The 13,279-nt window shown below is 41.6% G+C and overlaps 1 protein-coding gene across 1 annotated transcript in view; it reads left to right on the plus strand.

Moving 5' to 3' along the window:
• Positions 1-13,279, plus strand: part of MORC1 (MORC family CW-type zinc finger 1) — a 156,147-nt gene that overhangs the window by 112,530 nt on the left and 30,338 nt on the right. Inside the window, exons 19-21 of the mRNA XM_048215067.2 lie at positions 862-1,109; positions 1,291-1,321; positions 5,422-5,529. Of these exons, the coding sequence (XP_048071024.2) occupies positions 862-1,109; positions 1,291-1,321; positions 5,422-5,529 (387 nt within the window). The remainder of the gene's footprint in view (positions 1-861; positions 1,110-1,290; positions 1,322-5,421; positions 5,530-13,279) is intronic.

Here is a 13,279-nt window from a genome sequence, read left to right on the forward strand (position 1 = left end):
AGAGATTAAAGCACTAACATATTTTTAACTTCCATTATTTTTGTGTCTTATTAGAGTGATACATGTTTATCAGGAAATCTTAGAAAATAAAGTAAATAAGAGATAAATAAGAAAGTTTAAATCACCCATTGTCTTACTGTCTGCAGATAATGACCATTTTAAATATTTTAATGTATTTTCCATATTTTCTATGTTTATGTATGTGTCTATGTATATATGTCATCATATATATAGAAAGAGGCATTGATTCAGTCTATATATATATATATTTGCCTAGAAATATGTTGTCTATGTAATTCCTACATTGTTTCTTGTGTTTCCTATATGTCCTATTACTTTATAGTCCTCAGATGTCTGTTACCTAAAATTTAAATATTAGAATATTTTTGTAGTCTTTAGGGCTTTTCAGTTAGATCAATCACACACGAGCGTGTGCGTACACACACAGAAAACCCTACAATTTTAGTTATTCCTATTTCTGAACAGGCAGATGATAGGGTTGATACCCCCCAGCTGACCTGTAGCTAGATTACTGACATATATGCACCAGGGAACCAAAGGCAAGCAAACCTCTGCTGGGAGGAAGTCAGGAAGCATATTCTCAGTCTGCAGTCTTCTGCCTCCTCAGAATCGGAAGATTTCTTGGCTCAGGCCAGCTCTGCTGAACCAAATTCTGAATGAGCCGTTGCAGTGGTATATATTTGCTAAAGCCTCTTTTCTATACTTCTGCTTTTTAAAGTGTTTTTAAGGTGCTTATTAGTAATACGTATCGCCTAATGTCATAAGGTTTTGAGAGAAATGATAATTAATTATAAATAAGCTGGCTGTCAACTAATGGATACATGTTGTTTGTTATTCCAGAAAAATACGAAAACTCAGAAAGTCAGACTTTGGGGCGATGACTTGAAGCAGGAGTCTCTTACCTCCTTTGAGCCTTCTGTCAGCCACAGAGGCTGGAAGAGAAACACAGAAGGGACAGACCCTGATGTGGAGTATATTGCAGAGGTTAAAATTATGACGAATTCTCCACAGAAGAAAGCGAAGCCTCAACAGCACAGACGTCCAGCCGCCCTGCGGGAAAACGTCAGCCGAGCCCAGGGGTCCCAGGTGTTTTTCTTTTCTTATCCATAAAATGTATAGACATTCACTTATTCTGGAAATAGCACTGGGCAAAGGTTTTGCTTCATTTTCACATTTTTAAAGCACTCTAATTATAGCATACGCGTTGTCATCTGAGTTTCCAGGACAGGGTCCCAATTTCTATTTTTTCTTCTCTCTTCTCTTTTGGAGGAAAAGTCAGAAGGCTAATATCAGCACATCAGTGCAGTGTGTGATGCTTACCAACTGAAGGGCCCCAAAGAATGCCTGCATGGGAAAAGGATTTAAAATCTGTATTTGAGAGACACATATTCATCTAGGATGAGCCTGTAATCTTGAGGATTCTGTACTCAACGCCTTATAGCAAAAATGCTTAGCCAAATTTTACAATAGGTACTTACCCCGGTAGTCAAGGTTCTGGAAAAATGGGATATAATCTTGATAATACAATTAAGTGATAAGACTGATTATAACAAATGTTCTATCCCACAATTTCCAAATGAGTTTGTTTCTTTTTCTTTTTCTTTCTTTTTATTTATTTATTTATTCGACAGAGATAGAGACAGCCAGCGAGAGAGGGAACACAAGCAGGGGGAGTGGGAGAGGAAGAAGCAGGCTCATAGCGGAGGAGCCTGACGTGGGGCTCGATTCCATAACGCCGGTATCACGCCCTGAGCCGAAGGCAGATGCTTAACCGCTGTGCCACCCAGGCGCCCCCAAATGAGTTTGTTTCTTTTAAAAGAATCACTGCACTTTCATTCTTACAACATTATTCTTATTTAATTCCTTTTTGAGAACTTGCTCTTGGATTTAGCGTTTAATAATAAGAAACCTACGTTTGAGTGTTCATTCTAACCCTGTGCCAGAGTCAGTGGTAGGTGATGACAAACAATACCTCACCACCGTTTAAAATCTTTTGTAAGCTGAAATGCATTGCCTAGTTTATCTGCCTTGTTCATTAAATTTGATTTCTAATGCCTTTGTATTGTTTCTCAAAATTAAATTTACCCTTGAAGGGTAGAGATGAGCCACCAGAGAAAATATTCAAATAAATTGCCATAGGCTCTGAAAGCAGTAAACTAGTTTGATCAGCAAATATCTACTGAACTTTGCCCTGTGTAAAGATACTGTGTTAAGCATTGTGGGAGACATGATATTTTAGGCATGGTTCTTTCAAAAGGAATTATTCTGAACAATGGTTACACTGCAGAAATATCTCACACGTTCTTTTGTGAAATCTTTGGCAAAGGGTGTATGGACTCTTCTAGAAAATCTTTAGTGACAGAAACTTATTACCCCCTAAGGTAGCCTTTCTCATTCCTTTTTTGGGTAGCTCATTCTCTTAAAATATTTCAAGTCCAGTTCCCTGTAATTTTGAAGTTGGGCCCTAAATCTTTCTTCAAGACTATAGAAAAAGAAAAACTATCTATAATCGACAGAATTATTTGTTAGAATTACTTTGAAATATACACATGCGAGTTCATATATTCAAAAGATATTTATTTAATCTTTGCTGTGTCTAAATACTGCATGTATGTAATATAAAAAATAGTTGCATTATTTTCTAGTCATATCTCCTTTAACTCTGATTTCCTTTCATTAACTGGGCAATTTCAAGATTTGGGATTTGTTGGCATATTTTATGAGTAGGTTGTATGCTCTAAAAACATATAAGTGATTGAGAAGTTGAAGTGTGCCTAGGTGTTAAAATAACATATTTTTAGACTTTGACTATAAAGATTCACTTAGTGTGTGTGTGTGTGTGTGTGTGTGTGTGTGTGTGTGTAAAATTGTCTGTTATGTGCCACTCAGTATGCTAGCCAGCTACAGGGGATTTAACTGTGAGCAAATCCACATACAGTCCCTACTCACATTAAACTTACATGGAGGCAGACAATCCAATAATTAGACAAATGTAAACTGCTACTTGGCAGCTTTTAATGACTTGGTAGCATGAATACTTATAATAAGGGATTTGACCCTGCCTGGGAGGACTGAATGGGGAAAAGTGATGAAAAATCCTGAAAAAGCAATGACTGAATTTTTAGGATTGAATTCCAATTAAATTGGTAAAAAGAGAGGAAGAGCATTTCCAAACAATGCAGACATATGCTAAAGAAGGGTGCTGGCGAACACAGAGTACCTTAGGAAGACAAGGAAACTCTATGGAAAGGGGCTTTGGTGTGAGATGTGTAGGAAGTGACCAGAACCATGCAGGTCCAATAGGCTTTGACAAGGGGTTTTGCATTTGTCCTAAAAGCAGTGGGACACCATTGAAGGGAAGTGGTGTGATCAGGTCTCCCTTTAGAAAAGATTGTTGGCTGAGTATGGAAGCCTGTGGTGAATGTGGGCGGAGCAGTCAGGGGGCTATTAACGGTGTCTCCTGGGGAAACACTGGCCACTTGGACTGGGGTGGGTGCATTTGTTGCTTGTGCATTTGTTGCTTGTGTATTTGTCTTGAGTAGGAGACACTGACCCGTGTTGGCAATGTATTGGGTATAGAAGGTGAACGTGAAGCAGAGGGAAATGGCAATTTCTGGCTCTTGCACCTGGTTGGATGGTAGTTCCATTCTTTGAAATAGAGAATCCTAGAAGGTGGGTTGGCCTATGAGGGGAAATCAGTTTTTGTAGCTTGAGACCTCGAAGAGGACATGCCAAGTGAGGAATAAGGGTAAGAAGAGAAGAAAGACTGGACAGAGGCCTGAGGGATTTTACCATCTCATGGCTAGCTGTCATGGTAAGTGTGCCCGGGTGATGGTGAAGGAATGGCCGGGCAGGAAGAGGACAAACCAGGTGCTTGCTTCCTCATTAAAGCCAAGAAGGGGAAAATGTCAGTTCAGGGAGAGTTTAGAGAGACTACATTCTATTGAAAGGCTTAAAAAAGTCCATTTACTTAATGACTTAGTGGTAATAGGAATGATCTCAAGAAGAATTTTACTGTTTTTGTTGGAGTGAAGGGGATAGAAGCCAGATTAGAATGGACTGATTAGCAAGTGGAATGTGCAAGACATGGAGATGGGTTGTATGTCAACTCTTGGAAACTCAAGATAATTTCACTGCAGAAGATATTCTATACAAAAATTTAGAATTGGGGCAGATAGATCAGGAGAAGACTCTGGAATTCCCTAACATTTGAAAAATGAATTTAACCAAGTTTTAAACTGTAATTGAAACAACTTTCAATTACTTCAGGATTATTTGCAGTCAATTTCTGATAATCTGTCCAGTAAGCACACTGGGCATTTCCACTACCAGAGGAGGTGCAGGAAGTGTCATTAATTTTAACATTAGCCTAAGTAGATGGAATTAGGAAGGCAGATAGCTCTGCATCAATCTTATAATGTGCTCCAAAAGCTTGATGACAATGGCTCTGGAATTAGCTGATGTTTTAGCTTAAATGTACCACAGTTCAGCTTTATTAACACAGGTAATTAATTGTTCTTCCTAGAGAATTGTTTTTATCACACCCTTGTGTTTCTCAGAAGATTCCACTTGCTTCATTCTAAACATTCTCCCCATCTCCTGAAAGCCGGGCTCCCTGTAAAAATAATATTCTTATTGTTTCCTACAGCTGCAGGTTTTAATTCCTTTTAATTTTCTCTCTGTGTCCTTTGTTAATTCATTCCACTGAACAAACATATGCTAAGCATTTCTGCTGGGCCAGGTACCGAGGACTCAGAGATTGACACAGTTCTTGGTCTTGAGAAGCTGAGAGTTCACTGGTAGCCATTCCAATCAAAGGAGACCTTTCCCTGCATTGTACATTTTTCATACCAGCTGTTTCCCATCTTTTCAAGTGTGAGGACATCTTTTAAAAAGATGACGCAGACATCTCACGTAATGCTAGGCATGCCTAGTATCTGTTGATTAAGGACCACGTAAGATAAAGCCATCATAGATATTTTGAAACGAATGTGTATCTTATGTCCCCACAGCAACATCTACCTAAATTTTAAGAACAGCGTGTATATCCACGTGAGATGTTATTTATTCAGTGTATGGGCAGTAATTCATGGAGATCATTTGCAAAATACTACCAGCCCTTTGATTCACTACTGAGGCCCATGGTCTGCAGCACTCATTTCACACTTAATTTGCCTTATGATGCTCTTATTTTATTGTTGTGTATTGTTATTTAACTTTTAGAAGTGCCTATCTAAATCATATACTTCTTGAGGGCAAAGATCGGAAATTGAATTTCCTGTTTATCCTACAGAAGTTTGCTTCTGTACAGAACTGAATAGAGGCTGAATAAATGTGGTTTAAGACATCCCAGTGATTGCTGCTAACCCTTGTATATTTTCTGTTAATATCTTGCCATAGGCCTCTTCTTTGGAAATGAATAGGAAGCAGAGTCAAAACCTTGTGCGGGAATGTAAGGCTTTGACGGAAGTTGAAACCAGCAATGACGATTGTCCAGATATAATCCTGGTGAGATAAATGTCATAGGCTAAATGACACCTTGAGATTGATTCACATTCATGAAGATTAGGGAAACTCAAGAAGCATGTCATATTAGTACCTGAAAGTAACTGAAACAGTTAATTGAATAACCTAGTTTTTAGGTGAAGAAACAAGACTCAGAAAAACTGTTACATATCCAAGGCTATGGAAACTAGTGAAAATAGAACTGTGACTTGTATGTCCTGACCCCTAATCTATGATGCTTTTCATCTGAGTTGTCAGGGTGAGAAAGCTTTACTAGTATGCAAATCCATATAAATGATATATATAACTTGAAGGTCATCGTGAAACCTGCCTGCCCAAATCCAAAGCATATGACCCTTTCTGCAATCATAACATAGATCCCCACCAGAAAGTGTAATTCTCAACTGACTTATGTTAGGCCACTGCCAAAAGCCCTAGAGAAGTCTGTTCAAGAAATACAGATGTATTTCTGTTTATTCCCCCTAGATTGTGTATCCCCGATTCTAACTGTGGTATCACTATCAAAGACCTTTGTATCTGACTATCCTGTATATCCCAGCAGACTCGCTTTGCCTCACTGATGCAAAAGTGAAAGAAAGCCTTTGGTATTTAGGAGGAATTGACTCAAGGACTGGCCATGTGAGGAACACTGCGTCTGTGAAGCCATGTTGAAGACATTGTCCATTATGCTGTTTAGTGTTCTTTGCACTGTAGTTTAAAAGTTCATTTAGACATTAGAATTTAATGTCAGGAAAAAATCTATTTGGTGCTTCCTTTTATTAGAATATGAATTGTATTGCTCATTATAGAGAGCTCTTTTTTTACTTTGATCGCCAAGAAGCTTATAGCTAAACTTTAAATAAGAATAACTATAGTCACCTAGACGGTTGCTGTTTGTTGACATGATAATATAAGGGAGAGTATTTAGAAAGGGGCCTGGCCTTGCCTTGGTGGCTCAGTCAGTTAAGTGTCAGACTCTCGATTTGGCTCAGGTCATGATCTCGGGGTGGTGAGATCGAGCCCTGTGTCATGCTCCATGCTGGGTGTGGAGCCTGCTTAAGATCCTGTCTCTCTGTCCCCCTCCCTAGTGCACAAGCACATTCTCTCCCCCACCCCCAGCCGCCTCTCAAAAAAAGGGGGGGGCCTGGTCTCATTATACCTGTCTTTAGGTGAGATATCTCAAAATGCTATTTGGAACTGTGGATTAGGATATAACTTCTGACTTCAGCCTAATTTCTGTGCCCGTCAGCAGAAAATCACTGAAGAAAGTACACAGTATAACAATAATGGAGGTTTTAATTTAAAATGTTTTTCATGATGGAATATTTCAAACATAGTACCATCAACTCCTCTGTGCCCATTTCCCAGCTCCACAGTGACCAACTCATGGCCGGTCTTGTCTCATTCTCATCCACATTCCCTCCCTGCACCCTTATTCCCTGGCATCACATCGCTTCCTCCATAAACCGTCATGGCGTTAAGAGACCATCTGAAGGGATGTTGAAAAGGTCTAGGAGTCATTTGTGAAAGGGAGCAGGAGAAACCTTCATACTGACAAAAAAGAGTAACTAAATCCAGGAAGAAAGGAAACACTGAAGTATTTTTCAAAAGGAAAAGAGTCAAAATTTAATTGGCAACCAGAAAGAACGAGGAGGTACAACTAGTGTTGTAGAGAACATGGTGTCGCTGCACCTGTCAGCTGTATGAGTCACCACCTGCTTTCCAGAATCCTGTCAGCATGTTTTTCACGTAGCCATCCCTCTGTCACTTCCCTAAGCTTTGCATAGAGCTTTTAGTGAGTACTTTTTCATAAATTAAGTATGACATTTATATTAAAATTGTTGTTGTCTTTTTATGTACTATTTCTCAAGTTTTATGTTACTCGTGTGTGTATGGGGGGGTAGGATTTATTTGTGCCCCATTGATCCTAGCAGGAAGTCTGTTCTCAAACTCAGGGTGTCTGATTTATTTAGATAAATATGAATCATCCACAGATGCACATTAATTTCTGTGTTTGGCTGTAGTTGCAGTAATTCCAGTAGGAAATAATTCCTTCTGAGTGTTTGTACTTTCTTAAACTCAGAAATTAAAAAATGATTCTTCTTAACCCCCGGCCTTCCACCTGGTTCTCTTCTCCCTGTAGTACTTCTGCGTGTGTGTGTGTGTGCATGCGTTTTAGTTCTGACTCCGTACCTGTCTCATTTAAAGAAGGAAGGCACTCAGGGCTAACAGTACTGCGAGAGGTTATCACTTAGAGAAGAAGAATTAGCTACTACACAGGACACTTCTCATCCCCTTGCAACCAGGTGGTTTTTATTATTTTGGTGAATTTACTGCGGTCCAGGGCCTTATTTTCAAGTGTAATAGGCTTAGAAATATAGGTTCAGCACATCAAAGAAAGCCCATCTCACAGGGATGATTTTACATTATCCAAACTGATGAGACTGTTGTATAATATCATAATAGCAGTTGGGTCATTTGAAAGATAAATACGGCCTCTGCCCAGTTGGAAGGCACGCGCCGACTTGCACTGCGCATTCTCTCCCTTTGTGCCGATCTGCATGGCCTGGCCAGTTACGGTCTGGCAGTTGCTGGTGAGTTATGTGCCTGAATATTGAAAAGGCTTCCAGCTAAGACAGGCTGCCGTGTCGACCTCCCCCAAAGCAGGACAGTGACGATGTTACCCATGTGACTGACTATACCACTAAAGGGACACTGGCCCAGCACCCAGGCCCTGTTCCACCTGTGCTCCTAGGAGTATAACTTTCTCATGCTATATGGAGAACAAGTCCGTTCTGGTAAGCGCCTTCTTCCCTTTGCTGCGTCTGTCCATCTGCCTTTTGAGCAAATTTTTTTTTTTTTTTTATGGTAGCATACTTCATTTTTCTCTCTTCCAAGTTCCAGGCACACCTCACTCGGGCTGTCCTACTGACAGTTGTGCAACTTCGCCCGAAATGATGAGAGTATTAGTGGCTTTTCCGATCTCTCTCGATTCTGACCACTGCTGATGACTGCCGCCCTATTATCATTCGTTCTTCCAGAGCATCTTGTCTGCTGCGGCTTAGGGTTACAGCAGTTTGACCTGTTTTCCTAAGTTCCTCCTCCCCTCGCTCCACCTCATTCTTGACTGAATGTTCTTCATATTCTTTTCTCTCCAGGACCTATGGTCTATGGAAGCTCTTTTTTAAGAAAACATATTCTTTTGTTGTATTTCTTTTCTTGTTGAGATAACACTAATTTTCTAGTCATTTGTAAGGTTTGTCTTTTTGTTCTATGCCGTGTCTCACACTTAACATGCTTCCAGATCGTCCCTGTGGCATTGGGCTTCATTTTCCTTTTCTCCAGTTGCTTCTGATCACAGAGCTTGCTGGTGTCGCCTGTGTGGCATTTTTTTTTCCTTCTTGGTATTAATTTATGCCTGGCCTTCTGGCCAGCGCGGTCCATTCATTTTCAAAGTCCTTGCAATGAGAGTGTTCTTGGTAAGACCTTGCATGTCATTTGGCGCTGTGGAAGTCTCCAACTGGGACTCAGTTAAAACTCTAGGCATTTTCTAGAGATTAAAAAACTGTCATGAAAATAATGAGGAACCTTTTAAGAACATCTTAAAACCTCTTCAAAATGCTCTAGGTAGCCTCCCCGTTGGACCCTTGGAGACATTACGTGTGGAGCTAATCTGTCTGCACTGCAGCAAACTTCTTTCATTATTTTTCATGATCTCGTTAGCACGGGTACAGTTCCCTCCACCCCTTCAGGGGGACTGATGCGATCCAGATTTATTATCTCTGACCCTGTAACACTGTGTTCTGAAATTCCTCTGTGTGTGTACCTGTGCGTGTGTGTTTTAGTGGGGTTGAGCCTTTCCTCTTTCTTTGTGGCCATGATGAAATTCAGATACTGTTTCACGTGTATTATCTCATCTAATTCTTCTTGTAACCTGAGGGGTAAATTCTCTTTTCATCCCCAATCTTACAGGGGAGGGAAGTAAACTCGCTCAGGGTCACACTGCAGGAAGTGGTCACCTTGAACCCTAGCTGTTCAGCTTGAGCTCCCACTTTCTTAACCACGTCTCCTTATGACTTCTCCCTTTATCTTCCATCTCCGTGCACTGTCCCTCGTGTCATCCAGCCCGTTCCACACAGATGGTTGGAGTACACAGATACACCTTACTCAGGGGTGAGGATTTCGAGGTACAAATGAACACCACATTGATTAACATTCAGCATTTTGGCTTAGACAGGTTTCCTCCATTCCATAGATGGGCCTTCTCCAGGCAAGAGTCTTGAATTCATTTTAAAAAATCAATCCATTCTCCTTGCCCACATCAAGCTAACTTCCCTTTAGCTCATCTCTCCCCTTATCCACCCTAAATCTGACCTATCCAAGAAAGTTCTTTTCTGCTTAAGACCTGGCCCTTCTCTTTCCAGTCAGCCCAGAGTCACCTAGACATCGTCAGGATCATCATGGGGCAGTTCCTGGAAAGAAGAATCTTCTCCTTGTTCAGGGTTACCACTTGTAGGAATGTGGTTGTGGTCATAACTTGACCACCAACCCCTTCCATGAACTGGTGTTGCCTGACCTTTGACTTATTATTTTTCATCTTCCATGCTCAAAACGCATATTCTGCCCTCTCTGGTTCTGAACTCTTTTTGTCTCAGGCATTTCCAAACCCATGGGTAAAGTTCAAATTTGTCCCAGTTAACCCCAGATGGGAGGGAAGCAGAAAATCTTTTAGGTCACCCCCTATAGAAGCACCAGCCTCTGTCAGGGGGACCAGTGTCTGGGTGCAGGTTGTTCTGCTTTACTCAAGCATGGCCCTGTGGTACTGTTGTAATTAAGAGTTTGTCTAAGTTTGATTAAAAACGCGAGTGCACTGCTATGTGATATATTGGCAGTTCAACTTTAGGCAAAAATTTGGCATATGAACTCCATACCACGTGGTTCCGCTCAGGATCAAGCCATCTGATCAGCTGGCACTGAACCATGCTTCATAGAAGCAATAAAAATAAAAGCAACCCAAGGGAGTAGATTACCAAGTATCCTAGCGAAGTGGTAACAGTCTCAAGTTATGTCACCAGATGAGCCATAGGGAGAGACTGTACAGACTAGATGTCCTAGGGGGTCTGTCCTGAAAGGTGACTGGGAAAATTAGGTTGCCAGGCTACAGCAGATGGTCAGGAAAGCAAATGATCAATTTGAAGAAAGCTTCAAAATTCAGGAACACCAGGGGAATAGCATTACCAATGCCAACAGTAAGTCAGAGAAGCTGAGTGGGAATAATTTTCTGAGACTTGAGTCAGAGTGTAGAAGTACCAACTTCTTGTTGCCCATGTGCATGCTTTTATTCATCTTGGGGGAGAATGTGCTCCAAATTGGCATAAGGTATATTTTCTGACTCTAATATGAAACAGCATTTGCCTTCTTCCTAAATACTGGTATTTGTTATTTTTCCAAATTTTATAATAATCTTTTTTTCTTTTTCTGCTCTGAATATCAGTGGCAAACCCAGGTGAAAGACAGTGAAAGAACATCTGTCGTGGTTACTTCAAGTTGGGTTAGACCTGCTTAGTTAATAACAAGGAGCCCTACTACCTTTTTGATTGGCCTGCCTTGAGCCTTTTTTGCCCTCTGTGGTCATTTAGGCCTTTTTGGCTTCCACCTGGTCTCAAGAACAGATTGGCAGATGGATTCCTCTCATTTTTCCCAATCTGCAGATATTTTTAAAATTTTGATGGCCAGATCATCGTTGACAGATACATTTTAAGTATTTGGCAGTGGAGTCTCTGTATTTACTATGAAAGTTGGAACCTCCAGAGTCTAGCCCAGAATGTGGCACATATGAACAAAACAATGAGTGGATGGAACCATCTTCCTGTCTCAGAATGAAGTCCTTTCCCAGTTACACCTCATTAGCTCTTTGGGAGCATCTTTCAGGAAAGTCATCAACCAGTTCTGACTCTCTAGGGCCACTGACAGGGTCTCCATGGTATGTCAGAAAAGCTGGGGGCCATCTGGAGTAGCTGATGAGTCTCCAGGGCCTGGGTCTGTGCTCTGTGGTAGCCCAAACCAAACCAAACCAAACCACAACACCCAGAAACAACAGCTACAAGCACTCAGTACTGTATGACAATGAAGTGAAGAGATGCCTCGGTGACCCAAGAGCAGGTGAAAAAAGAAGGAAAGCAAGTAACCTGCACGGCCAGTCTGCTGTGACACCGCCTGCGGAGCAGCAGCGCGATTCGGGAGAAGGACGAGGCACAGACAGGTTAGCTGTGAAAGCAAGCGTGGGTGCAGGGGACGACCGCAAAGCGTGCAATCGCCCCAAAAAGCTGCAACCTCGTGTATTTATTGGCGGTAAACAATCAAAGACAAGGGGAGTCTCATGACCCTAGTGAACAGTAGTACATCACGGGGAAGGTCACGGGAGTAGATGATGGAACATTCAGCAAGTGAGGCCTATTCTTAAACATGTTTCTATGGACCCAGCGGGCTATTGTCAAGAGCAATCAGGTTTCGGTTGGGGGGCGTTCGGCCCTTAGCTGACCAGGCGTTCCTGGCTGCTTGTTATCTGAGGGCAGCGTTCCACACTGAGCAAGCCGGGTGTTCCCAACTGCTCGGCATGCTCTGCCGTTTACGCTAAAGCCCGCAGGGTCACAAACATGTTTTCCTATTATATCCTTAGCATAAGCTCTTGACCAGGGGCTGCTGCACCAGTCAGTCCCTAAATCAGCTGCATTCACCCTAAATCCGCACCATTTTTCCAACTCCTCTAACAGAAATTGTTTTTTAAGGGGAAACTGCAATGGTATTGCAAGAACATGATTTCAGATGATCGAAGTTGCCTTAATTTCAAAGGCAGGCCATTTCTTAGTTTTCCTGGTAGATGATGTTACCGTTGCCTCTGTATGAACTTGTGTAAGGCTGTGGTTGTTGCTGACAGTATCAGTAATCTCACCGGCAGAGCCAACTCCTTTACGAGATACAAACCAGAACTGCCCTAAGGGCTATGGAGGAAAGAATGTCTATACTCCCTCTCCACAGCATAATTCATCAGCTCACCAGCAGACTTACAGCAGACACAGGGACAGCGTGTGCTACAGCCCCTGACCCAAAGGAAGATCTCGTGAGCAGCTTACAAACCGGAATATTCAAGTGCCAGTGTGGGGACTACCAGCAACCGTGTACCAGTTAAGACAAGTGTATTGAATAATATATCAGAGATTCTGAGAGACACCCCCCCCACACACACACACATATTATCCTTGCTCTAAAGGAGCAGGAAAATTGGAAGAGAATTTTACAAAACCACATGTTAACATTATTTTACGGGAAGCTGACAGACTGTGCACTCCGACAAACTGACCCAGGTTCACAGTCGGACCTACGTGCCACTTGTCAGTGGTATCAACTTGTGGTCTTCTGTTTTCTTACTTATAAAATGGAAATAATCATACCTACCCTCAAGGTTGTTACGAGAATTAATGTGATGATTTGCAACAGAGTGAAAATTATTTGTGTTATGAAAAACATTTTTAAACACCATTTTCTATAATTCTGAAGAGGGCAAATTCAGCCTTTATTGGTTGGGCCAGGACATGGGAGTAAAGAATGAAAATTGAGAGACTGAAAATTGGTCTGTGGAAACAAAGGGAGAGCTGGAAGGGTGCATGTGACACGTTGGGGAAAGGAGGAGGGTCATCCTGGAAGCCAAAAAACATGGTGCTGAAGAATTGGAGAGGCTGGAGGGAGAAGTGTG

This window comes from Ursus arctos, unplaced genomic scaffold, assembly GCF_023065955.2.
Source record: "Ursus arctos isolate Adak ecotype North America unplaced genomic scaffold, UrsArc2.0 scaffold_4, whole genome shotgun sequence".
In the NCBI taxonomy this organism is placed as follows: Eukaryota; Metazoa; Chordata; class Mammalia; order Carnivora; family Ursidae; genus Ursus; species Ursus arctos.